Source organism: Leiobunum rupestre, chromosome 3 (genome assembly GCF_980474605.1).
Source record: "Leiobunum rupestre chromosome 3, qqLeiRupe1.1.hap1, whole genome shotgun sequence".
Lineage (NCBI taxonomy): Eukaryota > Metazoa > Arthropoda > Arachnida > Opiliones > Sclerosomatidae > Leiobunum > Leiobunum rupestre.
Genome location: NC_143386.1, coordinates 65,831,503 through 65,854,939, shown reverse-complemented (window position 1 = coordinate 65,854,939; position 23,437 = coordinate 65,831,503). Strand labels below are relative to the sequence as shown.

General features: G+C 36.3%; 1 protein-coding gene and 1 long non-coding RNA gene across 5 annotated transcripts in view; one reads left to right on the top strand and one right to left on the bottom strand.

The window, feature by feature from the left end:
• trc (Serine/threonine-protein kinase tricornered) overlaps positions 1-23,437 on the top strand; it is a 154,488-nt gene that overhangs the window by 96,828 nt on the left and 34,223 nt on the right. For 2 of the 4 annotated variants that reach the window (XM_090169039.1, XM_090169038.1), the window contains exon 1: positions 1,961-2,505. The exons of 1 other annotated variant lie outside the window; for it this stretch is intronic. In XM_090169039.1, coding sequence (XP_090025165.1) covers positions 2,212-2,505 — 294 coding nt within the window. In that variant the 5' untranslated portion in view covers positions 1,961-2,211. Of the gene's footprint in view, positions 1-1,960; positions 2,506-12,250; positions 13,173-23,437 lie in introns of those variants that run through there. One more of the 4 variants, XM_090169040.1, reaches the window with a different exon arrangement.
• Positions 6,809-11,803, bottom strand: LOC149954393 (uncharacterized). Its single transcript, XR_016479908.1, has 3 exons — positions 11,397-11,803; positions 7,621-7,691; positions 6,809-7,554 (listed from the first exon to the last, which is right to left on the bottom strand). It is a non-coding gene; the product is annotated as an uncharacterized LOC149954393 (long non-coding RNA).

Here is a 23,437-nt window from a genome sequence, read left to right as displayed (position 1 = left end):
AAAACCAGGGAATTTGAATAATGGACTCTATAAAATCAGGGAAAAACCAGGGAATTTGAATAATGGACTCTATAAAATCAGGGAAAACCAGGGAATTTGAATAATGGACTCTATAAAATCAGGGAAAATGCTGGGAATTTGAATAATGGGCTCTATAAAATCAGGGAAAAACCAGGGAATTTAAATAATGGACTCTATAAAATCAGGGAAAAACCAGGGAATTTGAATAATGGGCTCTATAAAATCAGGGAAAATGCTGGGAATTTGAATAATGGGCTCTATAAAATCAGGGAAAAACCAGGGAATTTTAATAATGGGCTCTATAAAATCAGGGAAAATGCTGGGAATTTGAATAATGGGCTCTATAAAATCAGGGAAAAACCAGGGAATTTGAATAATGGACTCTATAAAATCAGGGAAAAACCAGGGAATTTGAATAATGGGCTCTATAAAATCAGGGAAAATGCTGGGAATTTGAATAATGGGCTCTATAAAATCAGGGAAAACCAGGGAATTTGATTTTGATTGCAAATAGGAAATTTTTACTGAAATATAGGTAAGAAATTGGCAAAGTTTGACGTAAAATAAGTAGAATAGACCAGGGAAAACCTAGAAAAGTCAGGGAATTCGAATCTGAACAAACGTTTCAACCCGGTATTAAACCTGATGGCATAAATACACAATAAACATAGAAGTACTCCCTTTAATGTTAGGAAACAATAATAATAACTAAAACCGTAATTGTTTTGAAGTCCCGGGTTTGGTTGTCGAAACGTGTTTCGCTTGTAGATGGCGCAGCACGTAAAATTTAGTATTTTTCTGTTCCTGGCGCGACCTGTTGCTCCACAGTCGTTGCCCGAGCTGTCTTGCCCCCCGCGCGTCTCTGCTTGTTTCTTACGAAAGCTGTTCCGGTAGAGTTGTTCCGCTAACCTCTACACATCCCCCAACGGGCTGTTCCAAAACTTCATTTCCCAGCCCCCCCCTCCCCGCTATAAACCTACAATCGTTGTGAAAAAACATGAAAAGTGCTGGTAATGGCGTTCCGGTTTGGAGCTGCGCGGGCAAGATAATCTGAACGCACCGGCTCTTCGTACCAACCGGGAAATATAAGGGAATTAATTTCTTGGCAGAAACGTCAATGAAATTCCAAGTATGGTAACTACATATGGGAAATTTTTAATAATTGACGGCTTTTAAAATTCATTTTGCACGTGAAAATACCTCTACATGTTATGGTCAAAAAAGCACGCAAAGAAGGCTGTGTGCCCAAGACATGTACCTGTATTGTCGCGCGCTAAAACGTCATTTCAAAATCCGTCAATTCCCCCGACATTTTTTTCAAGAGGTCGCTTAACTTGTGTCAGGGTGATAATCAGGGGAAATCTGTTTCCCTAATTTTATGAATATTTTCAAAATAGTTTTTGCTGCAAATCCTGCAATGGTAATTCAGAATAAACAATTTACAAATAGTAATTATATATAACGAAATTAATTTAGTTTATAAAGTGTATCAAAATAAATAAAATAAGAAATCTAATTTAAATTAAATTGATAGATTAAACAATGATTAAACTTACGCGTTAAAACTAATAATAAAAAGTTTTAAATGTTTATTTTTCACTACGCAACAATGGTATTTTAAATCTTTATTAGGCCTATTAAATTAATCTATTTTTTATTTAAAAAATCAACCCCACGATTACACCGTAAAAAGGTGTTTAATAATTAAAATTTATTTCCAAAATACTAGAAGTAATATTAACCAGTGATTTCAATTTTCTGTGACATCTAGTCGTTCGCGCCTAATACTGCAGATTTAAAAATAATTGACAACGTTAGCGAGTCGTTTTTTTAACAAAATCTGTAAACGTCCCAGTTGTCGATGGGTGGGCTGGTGAACGCGGGGGGGAGGGCGCGTTTCTTATTTTTCGTTGGCCGCTGCCGCGTTCAAACGCCACTCAGAAGCTAAAGGAGACGCACACGGCGATACGCGCTCGGACCGGCTCCAGTCGCTTAAGATCGTCGAGGAGATATTCGCAGCGGCATCCATTCGGCGAGAGGGGAATACCCTCGCCATTATAATCGAAGAAAGTGTACGGGTCGAGATTCTCTAGGCGCGTTGTTTCTCAAAATAAAAACAGGCTGAGCGTAGAAGCGCGGGTTTTGACTCCGTCGGTGGAGACGAGTGGCTTGGCGTGGCGCGCTCGTAATATGGTGGCGTTCGGCACTCAAGTGGTCGCCCTGGTGGCCGTTCTCTTCAAAAGCCGCTCGGTGGTGTTGCACAGGCAGCCCGGCAAAGGAGGACACTGCTCGACGTGCAAGAGTCGCGGATGCGCCGGGGCCAGCGGATCGCTGTCGGATTCGTCGTCGTCTTCCTGCTCGTCCGGAGGCATTCCGGCCGTGGTCACTACGGCCGTCAAGAGGACCTCCGAGGTTCCGCTCACTTCCGGGGACATGAAAACCTTCCATTTCCCCACGCCGTTGCCGCGTGTCGAAAACACTTCGGTGAGTCTGCTATTTCTTCTTAACCCTTTGTATCTCGAATCACGACGTTCAAATATTCCGATTGTTTTTATTTACGGGCCTAATTAGTACTTGGCAATATTCAAGGTTTGTACGTTAATTTGCCCCATATTGCGTAAGATGACGCTGCGATTTTGCCTCGCTACTTTGTTCGTTTAGTAAATCCTAGTTTATTCATTTATACCACAATTTACTATAAAAATAAAGCTTTGCTTTATTTAAAAATTAATACCCTCGTCTGAAAACAATAATTTGCTAATCGCTTTGTATTTGAAATCATGGTTATGATTTGGTGATTAAATTTAAAGTAATTTTTAAAACCTGTAATGTGATATTTATTTATTAATAGGGCAACGTAAGTTATAAATTGATTTTCTTTTAAATGAGCAAAATTAATTTTAGAAAGTGATAAAAATGGTAAATTTTAGAAAATTATAAAGATGTTTAGTTTTAGAAAATGATAAAGATGGTTAATTTTAGGAAATAAGATGGTTAATTTTAGGAAATGATAAGATGGTTAATTTTAGGAAATGATAAGATGGTTAATTTTAGGAAATGATAAGATGGTTAATTTTAGGAAATGATAAGATGGTTAATTTTAGGAAATGATAAGATGGTTAATTTTAGGAAATGATAAGATGGTTAATTTTAGGAAATGATAAGATGGTTAATTTTAGGAAATGATAAGATGGTTAATTTTAGGAAATGATAAGATGGTTAATTTTAGGAAATGATAAGATGGTTAATTTTAGGAAATGATAAGATGGTTAATTTTAGGAAATGATAAGATGGTTAATTTTAGGAAATGATAAGATGGTTAATTTTAGGAAATGATAAGATGGTTAATTTTAGGAAATGATAAGATGGTTAATTTTAGGAAATGATAAGATGGTTAATTTTAGGAAATGATAAGATGGTTAATTTTAGGAAATGATAAGATGGTTAATTTTAGGAAATGATAAGATGGTTAATTTTAGGAAATGATAAGATGGTTAATTTTAGGAAATGATAAGATGGTTAATTTTAGGAAATGATAAGATGGTTAATTTTAGAAAATGATAAGATGGTTAATTTTAGGAAATGATAAGATGGTTAATTTTAGGAAATGATAAGATGGTTAATTTTAGGAAATGATAAAGATGGTTAATTTTAGGAAATGATAAAGATGGTTAATTTTAGGAAATGATAAGGTGGTTAATTTTAGAAAATGATAAAGGTGGTTAATTTTAGAAAATGATAAGGTGGTTAATTTTAGAAAATGATAAAGGTGGTTAATTTTAGAAAATGATAAAGATGGTTAATTTTAGAAAATGATAAGATGGTTAATTTTAGAAAATGATAAGATGGTTAATTTTAGAAAATGATAAAGGTGGTTAATTTAAAAAATAAATGGAAAAATATATATATTTGATATATATTTTTAAATGGACTAATGTTAAAAATTAGCGCACAGGTTTAATTTCCAAAGTGAAGAAATCGCGGCAAAATTCAGATAGTAATATTAGTCAGATTCTGAAACGTGCATCGGCTGACATACGCTGATATCAGAATTTTCGCGCTTTACGAACCACAGAAGAAAAAAGTATCAAATTAAAATAATTTCGGTATGGTTGCAATTATCGCGAAACCCGGTATCAGGGGACCTCGGAGGTGCTTAGCCAGAGTTAAGCTTCCATGAATATTTTTTTACGCGTATACCTATACATGTCCTACTTAAGTAGCGTACCTTTTTCAAGACGGCCTCCTCCCTCGTCCAGGCGTGGCATTGGCTTTAATTGCCGCGTAATTTTTGACTCCTTTTTTCGAGATCGCTTTAAATGCTTCTAGAAAAACGCTACTGATGCTGGAGTTATAATTGTTTGAAACGCCTAAAATCTAACGTTCTAAAGCTCTCATTTTGGTCTGTATTTTACTTGGCTAATTGCTCCCGATAACTTTTAATTTTTGGGCTACTTTAATTGCTTTTATGTAAATTGGAACTAGTTTTGGAGCCGCTATAATAGTGATCTATTAAACTACAGTGTCGAGCGCCTTATAGCCTTTGATGATAGCACTTGGTTTTTGGCAGGTCCGTAATGTCAATTCTGCTTTTATTATACTTATAATCGTTCTTTTTCTTTTATAATGGTGTCGAGACATTTTAAATTGAAATATAATTTTGGGGTTTTTTCTTACTGTAAAGTTTGATAAATAGTCGAATTTTCCTTATTTGCCATAACGGGAAAATAATTTTAAAAATTCATTATAAGTTTAAGTTGTTAATTATACATTGTTGAAATAAAATTGAAATAATAGTTTTTGACGCCTGTTGGTATGTAATCAAATAGCTTAGTAAAAAAAAATCAGCTAGGCTAATACCTTAGGCCTAAGTCATCAAGCGACTTTTGAAGCCTTTTAATTCAGGTGGCCGGGTTACAATGTCACCATAAGTAAAATAATTATTCATAAGTAAGCCGTCTGTAGTTTTCCCATATAATTGTTACGTACAATTATTAATTTTAATATGAATTAAATCAAATTGTTTAAGACACTCCGAAATTAACAAATTAAATTACTTTTGTTATTAATAATTTAACCCCTATGGCGTACTATGTTACTTATGATATCAATTTGGTTTTCCCAAGTTGGTTTACCTCTATACCTCTTAGTTGAATTCAAAAAAACCTGATTAGCATGAAACGTAAAGCTAGGACTCTATTGTTACGAATGAAATATATTGGCCCACGCCTTGTTCCAGTGTCCTCGATTCAAATTACTAATTATTTTTCTATCAATTGAACAGTAGCCTACTCGGGGTTTTGACAGCAAAGCTTTCAAACGGGTCTCTCCCAAATGAAACTACTTTCGCGATATACGTGTTCGATTTAATTTAAGCCTTTAGTTTGCCAGTTGAAAAGTTACCTGTCTTACAATTCGATTTTCATGACTAACTGCCGAAATTTACGGCTGGGAACCTATCGGTATTATTTTAACCCAAACAAAACCCTAGCTACGCCACTGGTCTTACGATAAATGCATATAAATCATATTAAACCAGGAAAAAAATATCCTATAATTCTGAAATGCCCCTCTAAAATGAGCTAATTTTGAAATGCCCCTCTAAAATGAGCTAATTTTGAAATGCCCCTCTAAAATGAGCTAATTTTGAAATGCCCCTCTAAAATGAGCTAATTTTGAAATGCCCCTCTAAAATGAGCTAATTTTGAAATGCCCCTCTAAAATGAGCTAATTTTGAAATGCCCCTCTAAAATGAGTTAATTTTGAAATGCCCCTCTAAAATGAGTTAATTCTGAAATGCCCCTTTAAAATGAGCGAATTCTGAAATGCCTCTTTAAAATGAGCTAATTGTGAAATGCCCCTCTAAAAGGAGCTAATTATGAAATGCCCCTCTAAAATGAGCTAATTATGAAATGCCCCTCTAAAATGAGCTAATTCTGAAATGCCTCTTTAAAATGAGCTAATTGTGAAATGCCCCTCTAAAAGGAGCTAATTCTGAAATGCCCCTCTATAATTTCATTTTTCATCCTATATATTATGATATTCTTAGCATATTCTGTTAAAACTAAACCGATAACACTTAAACATATTTACCTTCCTAATATTAACGTTTTGCAAACTCATTGTAAATTTAAACCGAAAATGGTATATATTTTAATGAGATATAAATATTTGTTCTTTATCCTCGGCGACTGTTTACGCTCTGTTGGACGTCTTTTGATTTATTTTTAGTAGTCGCGTTTCCACTTCTAAAAATGTCAAGCCTGCTTTTAGAAATTTAAAAAAGGGCTAATATATTGGCCACACTCCGTTGATCCTAAGAATCTCGTAATTTGGAAATTTTCTACTTCCTTCTTTGTTTTTGGATGTTTCCTTTTTAAACAATATCTCGATTAAAAAAATAAGGTCCTGGGAAAACTCAGTTGAGTGGATTGCCTTGTTTGCGCTATTTCGTTGCATCTTTGTTTTGATACCTGGAGGAAATTAAAAAACTTGCTGGGTGCCAAAAAAACCTGTTTCATATTTCTTTGCTGAGATTTATGGATCTGATTTGTGCCGGCGTTGTTCAAATTGGGATGAGCAAATATTGTTCAAATGATCCGGGGATATATTATAAGTACTTCGTTATCTTGATGGTTATATTTTATATTTTGTTTAGCATTATTTACATAATTTATTCAAATAATACTTTTTGAGGAGCACGTTAAATATTTTTTTAAATTTACAATTACTAGATTTATAAATAGACTGATAATAAATATATATTTATTATTTCTCATACCGCCCAATGTTGTTCGTTACATCCTATTTGTTTTAGTAGTTTATTGCGGGGGTTATACGTCAAATTGTTAGCTGTTAAAAGTTTTTTTCAGCACTAAAACTATAAATTGGAATTTCGGTTGCCCGAATTGTTGCAAAGATTTGTTTCACTGCTATTAAATACGCTCTCGGATATTGTAAGCTAATCTAACCTAGCCTAAAACATCCTCCATTCATTGAAACAAAAACCAAATCAATCAAATAACACGATGGGCTTTTATAAATTTTTTACTGGTGCAATCGGATAAATACCATTCGAACAATTTCAACACCATTCACATAATTGAACAAATTATACCACTTGTACTCGGAAACAGTTCCAAGTGGAAGCCCAAATTTAAGCTTAATTCTAAATTTCTAGAAAGCTCAAAGGCCATGACACCATATCATTTCACAGTTCACCTTTTTGCGAAATCTTGGAAGTGTATTCGATCCAATATTTAGCGTTGACTTTCGCAGCTTGATCTGCCCGGTTAGCGCATCCATCCGTGTCTCAATTCGACGCGTCTTTGACCTTCGTACCTGCTGAATGTATACTGTCGATAAACAGGGCGGCGCTGGGCCACGGGGAGAGGTCGGCCATCTCTTTATGTACTGGAACTATATTATTATTAAGTCTCGCCGAGTCTAGACGCCTTTATTGTCCGCGTCCGGAACTCCACCATATTTGATGTTGTTCTTCCATGATTACCGAGACCAATGCCGAAATAACAACTACGAAACCAGTTTTTCATTTACTCGTAAACAACGCTATTTATTCTCGTCAAAGTTTTTGCAAACCTTTTTTAGGACATCCACCTAGATTCCCAAGGCAAGAACTTGATTGCTGCTATGCTCGAAATTACGCGATGCTAGTACCAAGAGAAAGGTTTGAAATTAGAATTTTAGTAACTATATAGAAGTTTCTCACGTATCGTATCTCATTATTATCTTAACGCCAAATGTCTTAGATGCAGCTTTGCATTTGAACTATTTCGTTGTAATGGTAAATTAATTTGCTATTTAAACTACGTGTCTATGTTAAATTGGATTTCCACTTTTGCAACCTCCTAATCGTTTTCCATCTAATTAATTATTTTTATTATGTTACACTTTGGGTACCTATTTTTGAAATACAGGCTAAGACTATATTATATCCCAAACGTAAAATTAACATACCAGAATCTGCTGGTTTATGACCTACTTCGTCTAGGGTGTGTAAGAGAATTATTTTAAGAAAGATCTACACTTATTCAAAGTGGATATCGTTAAGTTTCTTTATTCTTAATTTTATTGAATTTTTTCGTTGAAAAATGACCGCTAAATTCTATATTCTCCGTTGTGTAAAGAAACGCGGTTTATAATAACAATCATTATTTCTAACAATAGGTTTTTAAATATGAAATTCGAAGTAATCCATCATTCAAATAACGCTTTATTCGCGTTGAAGAATAGAATTTGCTAAGTAGGACGATGGTGTCAATCTGACTTCGCCGTGACCTTTGATGATATTTTAGAGTTTCTTCTTCGGTTACGATATTTTAGAATCCGTTACGTATTTCTCCAGGGAACATTTTCAGCGCGTCGTTATCTAAAGTAATGACGGTAATCTGTTTCTAACAACTCCTTACTGTTTCTTTTCGAAGATTCGTGCTAGATTTGGTAATTTTAGAGTTCACCTGAAAAAAATGACTACACGGCCCGAAGCGTTTCATTATTAGCCTTATTAATAACGTTCTTATTTATATAATTACGGTGAATATACTTCCACCTCTAGCTTTACAAGATCCATTTTTTTCGAAATTTGCTACACGGACTTGAATTGCGAATATTTTAGAGTGCTGTTTAAAAATATATTAGAAATTAGTGCGTAGTATCTTTACCAAATATGGAAGTTTAAAAAGTTTATAACCGACACGTGATTCTGCAGTAACACTGATCACACCTTTATTTTCAGTGTGTTCTTATAACTTCCCAGAATTAAACTTTTTTACCATGTTGCAATAAGGTCTTTTTATATTAAAATCTACGAAGTTGGAAATAATTTAAGAAATATTAGAAATCTTCGCTTGAAAATCTTATTAAACTAAATGACCTTTAAAAACCATGAATTTTCAATTCATGAGGACTTGAAACCTATATTTTCATAGAATTTTTTGGTTTCCTTTTATATTGCTAACAACTCTCTTCACAAATATCAAATAAATCGATTTTAGCATAAATGGAATTTTTTTTATAATTTCTGGTTCATAATCTCTTTAAAAACGCTGTCTTCTAAGCCGATGTAACGATTAGTGATATCTATTTGCGCAAGTTTAGTATAAAATCATCCAGTGTTTGGGTGGTTCAAAGCTACAATCCTTTTCTCTTACGTCGTTCGAATCCATACTACTGTAAGCTTTTTTAATCAAACTTGAAATCGTTCATTATGTTGAACGATACGCGCTTATTTATCGGTATCATTGCGGCGCGATAGTCTATTGTAAGTCCTTGGTTGAACAATTCATCCGCTGTGTTGTTTTTCTTCAGCAGGGGAAGTTTGGTCGCCTGAGAGTCTGCTCTCCTAGATAGCCGCGCCAAAGAAGATTAAGCGCTCTCTAAACCGAAGCCCCACCCTCAGTTTTTAAAAAGGGGGGGGGGCATAGGGGGTTAAGTTCTTTTTAGAATTCAATTTAAGTTGACGCCGCGAGGCTCTCCAAGTACTCGCGAAACGGTTCTTATAGTAAACAGAAAAATGGCTTTATCGAATGCAGTTCGCAGCCAGGGCCACGGGCAATCTCCCGCCTTCCCCTTCGCATCGGTTACGCGCCTCCTACAGCGCCCTCTGCCGCTTACGAAGAGGAACCATTGGCAGATAACGTCGAAGCTCTTACGCAACACTCAAAACATCACGCTATCCTGAGCCTAATGTACACTCGCTTCGTTGAAATTATATCTATGTTGAATATTTAGTTAAATTTAAACGGAATATTAAATACTAGATTGCTAGTACTGTAAAAGTATACTTAATAAAGGCGAGAGGAAGTTGAGATGACGCAACAGCTATTCTGTTGTTGCCAATGACCTTCGTTAAATATTGTCTATTGTGGCTATATACTGGAAAATATTTTTTAGATATTGCGTATCGTGGCAAATATTTTTTAGAAATAATTTAAATAATTGTCATAATTACATCTTAAACAAACATTACCAATTAATTAGTGTTCGATATTTATAGCTTTCAAGAATTATTTTAAATTTCTAGCATAATTAATTCTTGAAAACTCCAAATATATTACACTTATTTGTTAATATATTTTGTTTTTACATATTTCAAAATAATAGCCTAATTATTTCTTAAAATGAGAATACATTATTCCCAATTAGTGCTCGATATTTTGGAGCTTTAAAAAATTATTTAAAACCATTTCGAAGAATAAATATTTGTTCGGTTTGTTAACCTCGTATGAAATTGAGAAGTTAACCTCAATAAATCGATTGACCTTTAATGACAACTGATATTAGTTATTCTCTCGCTCATTGTTTGTGTACGATTGAATGTTAATTGTTTCCTCTTGTGACACGCAGCGGAAGATAGTTATTGCTTAATACTTAAAGAGATTGCGACATAACATGTTACTTTGTAGAAAGGTATGTACTGTGACCATCTTGTTCTGATGCACAGGATTCGTACACGACCTGCAAAAGTCGGGGAATTTTAAAATGTTCCCAAAAGTCAGGGATAAGTCAGGGAATTTTAATTCCGGCCTGGACAAACGTGAATTTTATGGATAATCTGCCCAAAAGTGGCCAATAAATATTTTTACCACAGAAAATTATAAAATAATAATCAAAAAATACTTCGAAATTTCAGATTTGGGCTACTTAAGCCAATATATATGCAGAAGAATAGCTAGATTCTGTTAATTTTTTGGAATAAATAATTATAACATTGTAAGTTCAGTGTAAACTAAGGTATTTTAACAATAACATTTAAAAAAATAAATTCCAATCACTTTAAGCTTTGAAATCAGGGTGGCCACACGTCAGTGAAATCAGGGAATTTAAAAATGGGCCTGAAAGGTCAGGGAGTTCTAAGAATTTGTAAAAGTTAAGGGAATTTGATTTTCTCTGGACACTTTTTGAAGGTAATTTAACTCTAGACACATGACAAATTCTTTGATTATCATTTATTTCCTTGAAAGTTTGGCTAATTTTTTCAACATTGCAATAACCTTTTTATTATATAAATCCATTTTAATTTATTAACTTCTGATAAAATAAAATATAAAATAAAATTTGGCCTTAAAAAGTCGGGGAAAATCGCTTCAAATGGCCAGGGAAAACAGGCAATTAGTTAGGAAATTTTATCTGAAAATTTTGTGGCAACCCTGGAAATGCAATTTTTCTTGATTAGCCACTGGCCTCGACTTCTCTCCAAAAAGGTGACATTTTAGGAACACCGTGTTATTTGAAAGAAATTTCCCATTCAGCTATATTTAATCAGACACAGGACAACTACCAGTTCTCCGTACACGTTTTATTATCGCGTTTAATCTCTGGTTTGGTTTAAGCTTTACCCTAAATTTATTATTTACCTTATACGTGTATTGAGGTTTCCAAATAGCATTCCAGGGAAAGAGGTTGATTAATAATCACGTTGCTCTATCGAACGCGTACATCATTTGCGCCCTACAAAAACAGTACCTGTCATTGGCATTATAAACGGTTCTCTGGCATAATGGCTGGGCCGCGATGACGAGGTACTTATCGATGGGGAGCCAGGGCTGATAGTATTCGTGAGCCGCTACCCGTACTTGCCCCCCCCCCCTTCGGTCGCGCGTCTGTGTGACACCTGTTGCGCGTATAGGTACGTCGACGTCGGCCGTTTCGACGCTAATCCGATTATCCAAGTTCCAGGCTTAAGTCGATTTGCGCGGCTTCTACACTCGCCTAATCCGTCCAGTAACGTGTCCTAGACGGTGTCCGATTGCGCGAAGGTGTCGCGCTACCCGTTGCGTAAATGTCGTGGCGCTGGTGATTTACGAATTTCGCCATTGAGGCAAGCTGTCTTCGTGTGTGAGTGAATTTTTTATTTCTGGCGAATTCCGAATTATATGGACACCATCCAAATTGCTGAAATGGCTGAGAAAGTATAAAAAAGAAAGCTGTTCTATTTGTTCCGACTATTTTTAAACCCGCTCGCTGTCGCTGGTTCACGTCATTGCCGTTCTGAAAGAAACCAAAGTTTTCCCCCCTTAAATCGCGACATTGTTATCGAGCAATCAACCTTATTTCGCCAAGAATAATATTAATATTAATTCGAAATTGGATATATATTGTCGCTATAAGGAAGAAAAAATCCACCGAGAAGTTTTAATTATTTTGGTTTTTAATGCCGAATCTAATATAATAATCAACTCAATTTCCATATTGCAACGTTGATGTTATCGAATTACCGAAAACACTCGACCCAATTTTGGTTCCTTTCATTTGCAGCCAACCTCTCCCATTTTTCAATTTTTGAAGCGACTAAAGCCTCGGGAAACCTGATTCCTGGGCGACTTTGCACCCCGAGGAAGTGGGGAAAAAGTAAAAAGTAACTTTAATCGTGTTTTTATGTTCATGAAGTTGCGTGGGATTATTATTTTCGGCGGCGAAATTTCCAAAATAAACAATAGGATTCTCTCTAAACTAATCGTGAACTCCGATAATAATTTCGCGGCGTACGTTCGAAAGTTCATTGTTTTATCAGTCAAGTAGCGAATACGACAACGACAGCCAGACTTTCCTACCAAACGAAAACCCCCGAGTTCAAAGTCTAATTTCATTCAAGGCTTGCCAAATTTAGGCGGAGAAATTTGGCGTATTTTCAAAAGAGAAAATAAATAGGAGTGACTTTGAATTATTGGCGGCCCATATTTGAAGAAAATTGGGGCCAACGGAATTAATAGAGAAATATATAAAAAGGGCTCGGTTAAAAAAAAACAATTGAATTAGGAGAGTCGGCGCCAAATTTGGAATTTGATAATAGCAACCTCGTTCGTATCCGCGACTGGAGAATTATCCAAAATATGAACGGAAAATCGCGGCCTTTTTTCACGAGCGCCTTCTAGCGACAGCCGAGTCTCGTCTGAGAATAATCGTGCCAAGTTCATTATTCGTCGGCGGCGGCGTGATGACGGTTCCCACGTTGTAGACTGGCCGGCTCCAGCCAGGACCTGACGACGGCCAGCGTCCCAGCCATGACGTCCTACAAGAGATTTTCAGGGGCACTCTCTGGCGGGGGCGTCTCCTTCATGACGGGTTGTCCGAGCTTCCCGTCTTTGCACGCCGTCATCAGGAGGGCCAGACACGCCAACACCACTAAAGTCGTAGGTATCCCTTTGACTCCATCCCGCGTGGTTTCACTCGCTTTGATTCACCAACAAATCGGTTCTTGTTTATTGCGGGTATTCGCTTACTATAGTGAGAGCTGTTGGCTCGCGTGGCATGCGGGGCTTGCCACCAGCCTCCTACTCATTGTAACTCGGCCACCTGAATTAATAGCTTCAAAAGTCCCTTGATGACTTAAGCCTAAGGTGGTGCCTTGGGTATTAGCCTAGCTGATTAACTCAGTTTCGGGTTAAGAAAGACAACATATCTAGTACATTGGACGGAATGATACTAGTACGAATTTCCGGTAAAATGGCGGCGCGAATTTCGAATGTGACCTGGTTGAATCGGGCGTTATATAATTACTATTGCGTTATATTTCAAATTGATCATTAATTAGTTAACAAAGATACGATTTTAAAAATGGTTGTAATAATTTATTTTTAGTCCTACAAGTAAAGCATACCTAAACAAATTCCGTTTGGCGAGTCTAGGGTAGGTATAGAACGGGTAATGCCGAGATTACCACGTTGACGTACATAAACCCGCGATTCGATGATGGTTTAGGAGCGAAATACTAAAAATACGCTATAATGAAGCTTAAAAATAATAATCTACAATAAATATTTATTGATCATTTTGTAATATACGCAAAAGGGATTTCTAAAATGGAATAATATAACACGCGCAGGAATCTTTAGAAATTCAACAGAAACTAGGCCAAATTCGAAATTCCCGCCGACTATTTATAGCATCTTTCCGCCAAATGTACTAGTTATTTTTCCTTTCTTAACCCGCAACTGAGTATATTTAAAATGTGGTCGAAGGTGGTGCCTTGGGTATTAGCTCTATTTAAAAAAAATATATATATAAAGGATAGGACTTGAATTACGTCAATTCTAACTCTTCATCAGCTTTATAGAACGGAAATTGAAGTTAGTTAATTTCTCGGGCGTTTCTGGCTTTGAAAATCTATAGCTTAGCTCGTGCTTCAGGATCTAGAGATTTTGTTTCCATGGTAACCTTTTCAATAGCGTGAGGATTATAAGAACTTACTGACTTTTGGGTCCACTTATCGCGTGTTCCGTGCTAAACAAGGTCTCATTGAAATTTTTTTAAAGAAATGTTCTACAGAGCCATATTTTTGGTGGGAATTTTTTAACGTATGACATAGCAATTAGCTGCCATGTGGACGTCAATTTAAAAGGAAAACCCTGGCTCCATACAGTCAAAGCATTTATTCGATTTCCTTAAAAAAGATAGCCTTTCATTTGAAGGAAAACATTTGCCACGAGCTATAGTAGACGGGCTCAACCCGCGCTAGGGAGAAATGGCGCAAACTGTTTGCCTTACACGTACGCGTTTCTTAGCGCGGTTCACTTATCGATTAAACTCAGTGTTTCGAAGTGGTAAATGTCAGGTGTCAAATAATATGGCAAAACGTGGTTAATACCGACATGGTGAATAATACTTTTTACTGGCTAATAGTGGCAAAAAATAAATTTTAATGAAAATTAAAAACGTACCAAAGAAAAAATATTTGTGCTTTTTTAGACAAATATACGGGATTAGTTGCCAGGTTTTGGGCTAGAAACTCGACTTCGTCTGCTATATATCTTTAAGGTTTTTTTGTGAAAAGCAAACGTAATCTCGTATGTAAGTGATGCTTCATATCTGAAAGATATTTACATCATTTAAATGCATTAACTGATTATTAGTCACTTTTTGCCACTGACATGGACTTTATTCTAAAAAGTGACGTTTAGGTAACACTGATTAACCTCAATTTAATGAAATAACCAAATTTAGTATAGAGATATTACAATCAAAGTATTGGTTTAACAATCTCTTCATCATAAAATTGTTATATCTATCTATAAAAATATTTATTCGATCTTAAAATTAATATATTTATAACCATTTGTAGGTAACCGAAATTTCTTGTTTTTATGTTATTTAAACTGCTTAAAGGTCTAGGTTTTCTTCTGGATGATAAAATTGGCGAATAAGTAGATAAGTCCATAAAGAAAAGGGATAATAAAGCTAAACCCTAAACAAATTTGAAGAAATTTAAAAACTTACTAATAGCTCGTACCGATAGGTCTCCGAGCAAACAAAAACTCGGACCAAATAGAATAATTAAATTAAACTAAATAAAATAAAATAGCCAGAAAATCCAACGGTAGACTTATTCGCCAATTTTATCATCCTTTACAATGCAGTCCATAGGTGGTTCCTTTTAACTTAACATTAGGTTTTCTTCTGCCTGTCACCGTTTAAATTTACTTTCGTTCCTAACAAATACCCTGGTCGTAGGCCAACGTGTTCTGCGGGTGGCCTACCTCCAGGGTATTTGCTTTTCAGGCAAGTTATCTTAAAGGGGGACAGGCAGAAGCCAACCTAGGCCTTTAACGTTATTTTTAGTCCCTTTAAATTTATGGTCGTTAGCTTCGTAATCCTTTTTAAGCTGTGCCCAAAAGAAACATAGTTACGATTTGTGAGTTTTAGTCGTAGACTGTTGCGTTCTGGCTTTTGTAAGCGGAGCCGGTTCTTGAAACTCGTTACGACGCCAGTTTTGAACTACTTTTCCGTTGCCTCGCGGGAATATTCAAATTTCGAAGTGGGTCGCTTTCCCGTGGCATGGAAAGCAAAATTATTTTCCAGAAGACTAATTATAGTTTTCTCTCAGCGGTCAAACGCGCTACTGTTCCGCTATTATTGGCTTTGTGAAGTGTTCAAGTGGCTGACGCGGAGACTTCCTACAAATTACTTTTGCGTTAAAAATAGTGCTCGCGGTTTTTTAATTTTTAGCTCCGCAAATTACTTGGCGGTATTGTTAGTCGTATCATTATATTCGATCCTATTTATAGTTGGGAAATTCTAACGGCGCCAATTATTTAATTCGTTACTGTAGTTCTAATCGCGAAAATAACCGGTTTTCAAAGATTGACACCGACGATTTAAATTTAAGATCAATTTTGTGGTGCTCGTATCCCGTTATTGAACCTGAACAATGTTTTCCAGTTTTAAGAGTCCAAGAAATCATATGTTAACAATAGGCGGTAGCGTAAATTGTTTTGGTCTTAGCTAACGTTAAAATGTTCCCCGAAATTCGTTATAGCACTGTCAACCTCTATAGCGCTTCAACGATCGGGGTTGGCCGTGGTCTGTTTCACTTTCGATTAATAATAGTAGTTCCTACAGGATATATCACTTCGAAAAAATCTGACCAGCAAATGGCTTTTGCGACAGCAGCGCCGCTTCGGTGAAATTGGCGGAGGATATCCGAAACTCCCGTAACACGTAGCCTTCTACAAGGCAGAACCCGTAACAAACAATTAGGAAATGAGATCTGTGATGTGTTTAAGAAATACCCACTCGCAAGTCCCTCTAGGGCTAGTTGTCCGCGGAATAAATCTGTATAATTTTAAGTTATCAGGGCTGCCACATTTCAGGGAAAAGTCAGGGAATTTGAAAATGGGCCTATAAAGTCAGGGAAATTTCAGAATTTATAAAAAGTCGGGGAATTCAATTTAATCTTGACACTTTTTTAAGTTAACTTTACTCTAGATCCATGGCAAATACTGCTATTATTTAGATACTTGAAAGGTTTTTTAACGTTGAAATAACTTTTGCATTGAAATAAAATTTGATTAAATTTATTAACTTCTGATAAGTGTAAAATTTAAAACTGGCTAATTTTGGCTTTAAAAAGTCGGGGAAATTTACTTAAAATGGTCAGGGAATTTGAATCTGAGAATATTGTGGCAACCTTGTGGGAAGTAGAACATTTTTATACCCCATTACCCCGAATAGGCCGAAGGTGATTTCCGTAAAGATTGTTAGAATTATGAATCGCGTATATCACGTGACTCGCAATTGTAACCGTGAAAGGGGAAATCGTTAGTAGATGTTTTTGACCCGAACCCTCGAAGAATACGCCCCCACATCGTACGAGTTGTGAGTCAAAGCTCGTCCGCGAAACTGGTTCGAAACTCGAAACTCCGGCGCTTCAGCTCTCAGCTTGTCATTTGGGCGCGTGCGTGGCACTTGGAACTGGCGGGCGCCTGCTAGGCTCGTTACATAAGCCACGACGTGTACACGCTGATCTGGACATTTTCTGACACTCAAGTGTGTTTCACTTATTATATTACATATTCCAGTTCGTTTTTACACCCAATACGGTGTTGTAGGGTTGTGGATATTGATTTATCTCTGGGATATCCAACGATAGATCTAGTCTTGCCGAATAATCATTATTAGCTAGGCTAATACCCAAGGCATCACTTTGGATCCAAGTCAGCTAGCGACTTATAAGTTGATGAACTCACGAAATCAAGGTCAAGTAGCTGATACTAATCTTAATTTCTACATAATGTATTAAGTTTTATCAAAAGTAAATGAACTGAAGTTATCAGACTGCTATACTCCCAATTTTGGAGGCGTTTTCCTTATAAAGTTATATTTGACCTCGAATTTGAAATTTTGCGCTTTCCTAAGCTGAAAAAAGGTTTTTGCTTTTATGAAACCATTTTTTATAGATAGAAATAGCTATAGTATAGCTATTTCTATATATATATATATATATATATATATATATATATATATATATATATATATATATATATATATATATATATATATATATATATATATATATATATATATAAAATGGTATGGTATACCCACAATTCCCAACTGCAAGTTATCGCGTCAAAAGGCGGAGATGGAACTTAGCTTGTATTTGACTCGATTTTTCATCATTTTCATAATCAGCTAGGCTAATACCCAAGTGATCTAGCGACTTATAATTCCTTAAAACAGGTGGCCGGGTTACAATGCGTAGGAGGGTGGTGGCAAGCCCTCATGCCCCCGTTAACCTCGACAAGTTTTTATGGGAAAACTCCCTCAGATTCTGAGCGCTATATCGATAACTTCGGTTCATTTACTTCTGGTTTTATGACATTTGATTACCACTACATCAAAAATTGTAGAAAACACGCCCGCAAGTAAATGGGTTTCTTTGCATCATATCCGGTTTACATTGTCAGTTTTCAAGCCATACTGAGTAACTGTTTAATATCGGAATAATTTATCTTTTCACAATGTGCCAAGAAATAAGCTTTTCAATCTCAATGCCACCGCGAACACGCTCGCTTGTCGTCGAGTCGCAAATTTAGCGATTAACGCTCTTTGTCCTTGGAAAGTCACTATTGACTGACGTCGTGAGTGTTGTGGACCCCTGAAAGGGAAGACTGTCACCCAGAACGGAAAAAAAAACAATCCATTCGCGATTTGTTTAATAAGTCACTTCTTTTTCAACGTGTTCTTTTTATGAACGTTGTTTTAAATCTGCCTCGTATACAAAAACGTTTAACACCAAAAGTTTATCTTGCATGATCTGCCTCGTATACAAAAACATTTAACACCAAAAGTTTATCTTGCATGAGAAGTATGCATCCAGGCTATTAATGAAAACGTGTACCTAATGGACGTGAATTTCGCGCCAAACGGATGAGAAATGTAAACATATCATTGTCTAGGGATAGTTGCTTATTTATAAACTTACAAGGAGAGTACCCGAGGTGTTGCCGGGCGTAATGTAGATATATGCAATTTCCCAAAAGAAGACGTTGCACTATACCCATTCGATTTGCTATGGAAACCGAAAATGTTAAATAGTTTTAAATCTCATTATATATGAGATACTTCGCCCGAAACTTATTTTGAAAAATCAGTGGGTACTCGCGAGGGAACTTGTTTCAAGCCCATAAAATTAATACTAAAGGGATGTATTTTATACTTTGGTTTATACTTATAGATTTCCCTGTTTATTTTGACGATCCTTTAACCCTTCTGTTTTTAAACGTCCATTCAAAAGCTGAACACTTCTGTTTACATCCGTCCGCTGTCGCGAGGAGGTACCGGTAGTGACACCGAACGGATGCGATGACAGTCGGGGGGGGGGGGTATATAATACAATTTTCCATTGTATTCGGTTTCAATCTCGCCGTGCTTGCGACACAATTTTTGGATTGTTTGGTATTGCTTCTAATCCATACGAGATAAGCGATATCCACATCACCATATTTTTAAATATTATGCCTGTTTGTCATACAGGCAATTTTGAGATTTTAAATCTTATCAAGAATAATTTACGGAATAAATTTACATATCTGGGATAATTGTAAAATTCTAACGTAGCAACAAAGTGGTTTTTACTTAAAACGCAAGTGGAAATAAATTCATCAACGTTTGTCCAAAGTTACTTCAGAAAAATTTAAGGAATTTCAGTTTATATTGAAAATTTGATGAAAGCAATTTTACTAGTTTAGATATGTTTTAAATGTATCATTTTCACGTTAGCAATTAAAACTGGTTTTTACTGAAACATGAGTTTTTATAACTGTAATATAAGTTGAAATAAATTTAACTTCATTAAAAATTTTACATTTGTCGAGCTCTGCCCTGATAAAGCTCCGATAAAATATCTAAAAATGTCAGGGAAGGGTTGGGAATTTGAATGTGAAAATATTGTGGCAAACCTATCATTTGTACTCTCATGCGTGAATTATCATATTTATACTGATTTTCAAATTTAGAAATTTATGGAATAATGTATTTGCCTTTCCAATTTATCTCTAAATTTCTATTAAATTATACTGCTGGTCTAAAGCGAAAATATTAGGCCTGTGCGAGTAGTGGTTTTAGGCAATCGAGTCGGGTTATCGAGTATACTCGATTAGGAACCGGTTTTATTCGAATAATTATGATATTAAATTTAAAATGAGTATAAACTAACTTTCAATGCTGAAAAATATTCCTTTAATTTAAATGAACCACACTTTCCACAACTTTAGTAACCTTATAGTGACTAGTAGGATATAAGACTAGTATACTAGCCCAGCGGTTCCCAAAAGGTGTTCCGCGGAACCCTGGGGTTCCGTGGAAGGGTCACAGGGGTTCCGAGAATTCGCAGCGCGGTCATCTTTGGTCGTGGCAACAGTCTTCTAAGATAAGTAAAAAAAATGAGTTGGGGTTCCGCCAGTATTAGCTGCATAATTTAGGGTTCCATAGCAAAAAGAAATTGGGAACCGCTGTACTAGCCTACTAGCCGAATTATAGTAATTATTAGTAAAATAATAATACAATATACGTTCTTTAAATGATTATTGCACCGTCTGTCCGTATATTGCTTCGGAAGTTAAACTCTCGAGTTCTAACACCGGCCGACATCCGAACTCGTGAAGTGTCACTCCAAACCAAAACTTAAAATGTTTGAAGAAAAACCGCGCAGGCGCACTACGTATTAAAAACAATGATCCATCCCCAAGGTCATTCAAAGCATTTGTTTTTTGTACGTCTTGAAAGTACCGTTTATTATTTCCACCCCAGATTGTTGCAAAAACTCCTCTTTGAACTTACAAGGAGACGACCCGAGGTGATAATTACCGATTCTGTTCAAAGTCGGGTATAATATACACCTCTATGTAACTTGAAAAACCTGCAAGGGGAAAGTTGCGACGGGCTTTCGTTTTGCCAATAGTGGGGTGGCGGAGTGGTTAGCACCTTCGCCTCGCAGCAAGAGGAGCCGGGTTCGATCCCAGCTTGTGGCACTGGGTGAAAACTCGGAACAACTCCTTCCGCGTTGAGTTTGCAAGTTCTCTCCCCCACTGGTGTAAGGGGTTTTCCCCCGAGTTCTTCGGTTTCCCCTTCCATAAAACCTTGTCGAGGTTAACGGTAATAGTTAGTGTAGGGAGCTCTTGGCTCGATCTCGTGGCATGCAGGGCTTGCCACCACCCTCCTACGCATTGTAACCCGGCCACCTGAATTAATGGCTTCAAAAGTCGCATGATGACTTAGGCCTAAGGTGGTGCCTTGGGTATTAGCCTAGCTGATTATTATTATTATTATTATTAACCGAAAACGTTTTTGACACCATGATTTGGAATTATTTCCATTGAAAATAACATGGGAATCTGAATGATTTTAAGGGTCTCCCAATTGACCAAATTGCATTTAAACTTGATTAAATTAAATTTTTAAAATCAATTTATATGTATTTTTAACGTTTTTGAAATTTTTCATTTTTTAAAAAATCCTTTGATTCCCATGTTATTTTCAATGGAAAAAAATCCATGGCAAAACGAAAGCTCGCAACTTTTCCTTCTCAGGTTTTTCAAGTGTCATGGAGGTGCACATTATACCCGACTTTGAACAAAATCGGTGATTATCACCTCGGGTCGTCTCCTTGTTAGAACAGTAATCGGGTACCCGACTATGGAATTTTTTGGTACTCGATAATCGACGAGTATTTCGAAATCGACCTAAAAAAGATATGTCATGTTCAATTTATATTTTTAGAGATAGTTAAGCCTTAACAAACTATATTAAATTTGTGACGATATTGATTCTTCAAAAGGGAACGATAATGTATATAGGAACGAAAATTTTGCCACTTGGCGTATTGTCTTAAGGAGAAAATATTTCTCCAAATCTATTTCTAAGAAGTGACTTTTAGTCCTCGTCCTTGGGCGAGTTCCTTTACATGATTTTCACCTTGAAATAAACCCAAATCCTCGAAATGGAGGGAAGACTAGTTTCAAAGTGAAATGTTGGTCTAGTAGCTTTGACCTTCTGCTGCGAATCTTAATCGCGTTTCCTTCCTTTGTCCGTGTTTCAACTCCCTCGATCGGTGGACAACCGTACTTGGCCGCAGCCTTCGCCAATCTCCCGCGACTTCAACAGTTCACGTTGCTGAATACTCCAACTGTCCATTCGTGGCAAATGATCCGTGTTTTGAGTCACGCTACGAAATTACCGAGTTTTGATTTTGTCCCAAAAAGAAGATTAACTTTTTTATACGTTTCATCGTATTTGGCAATTTTTGAAACGGTGACTAAGTGAGCGTTTGGGGGTGATGGGCGGGTTCGGTAGCTCCCCCTAGTGAGTTTCCCAATTTCGGGCGCATTCCTTGCCGCTAGAAAAAGGTGATTTGCATGGAAATGCGTGCCACCTTTCGGTGTTTCCTGTTAATGGCCCAATATATTCGCGGGTTGGAACCCCCCGCGCGCCAACCTTTTTACTAATAGGCGAATTCTCCGTAGATTTATCAACGGATCTTGCAGACAGGACCAATTCACCATCTTGAAATTCTGACTCCCGCGGTAGTTTTGGCTGCATTTTAAGTTACTGTTACTTTCTTGGCATAAATAACTAATCGTAATGGATTCCTGTCTGCAAAAATTTATTGAAATGGCTCCTGTTAGTGGTTACGAACTTGACAAATAAATTTTGGTTTCGCCACGGTCATATTAGTCTTTAAAGGATATAACGACTTTTAATCATAATCAGCTAGGCTAATATCTATCTACTTTTAACGCCAATAGTTTCCAATATTGTATCTTAGGTGAATTACAATTGCTTAGGAATATTTTTGGTTTTTCATAACGCAAATTGTTTAACGTATTAAACGTATTAGGTGGTTAAAGCATTGAAAATCTTGAAGATTAAAACCTGCATTAGTGGATGTTCTAGTAGATAGTAAATTTGTCACCCTAATTAGGGGCCAAACATATAACAAATTTTATTCGTTTTATCATATAAAATCCCCAAGCTTCGTTTTGTTTATTTTGCAAAAAAGATAATTTCCTCTGGGCCGTTTTCCGCAATGTCTGTAAAGAAAGATTACATTTCCGGGAATTCTCGACACGTAAAAAAAGTTTATTTTTTATTATTTAATGAATTGGCGGGAAAATGATGAGTAATTCGAATTACCACTATTTCGCAATATTGTACTTCGTTGCCATGAATCATTTCTGTGGTTTCTTTCTGCAATCATTATCTCTAATGACAAAGTACTCTTATCGGAAGACTTACATTTTAATTGTTTCCGCCGTTTTCTTTTCTTGATAAACTGATTACGCCTAGACCCACGTGCTTTTAGAATCCTATTTCACAATCCAAAGTTATAGTGAAATATTATATAATACATATCGTGTTTGTATTATTTAACAGACGTTATTGGAATTCTAGTGGCTTTTTTTGAAGAAGCGAAATACGGGATGGTTGTTAAATTTAATCTTTGATATTAATTTGAATATTAATAAGCCAGGCTAATACTCGAGGCAACACCGTAGGCTCAAGAAATCTAGCGACCTTTAATACCTGAAATTCAGGTGGTTAAAATGCAAAGGAGGGTGGTGGCAAGCCCTTGGAGATAAACTGAAGAACTCGGGGGGGGGGGGGGGGGACCTCTTAAACC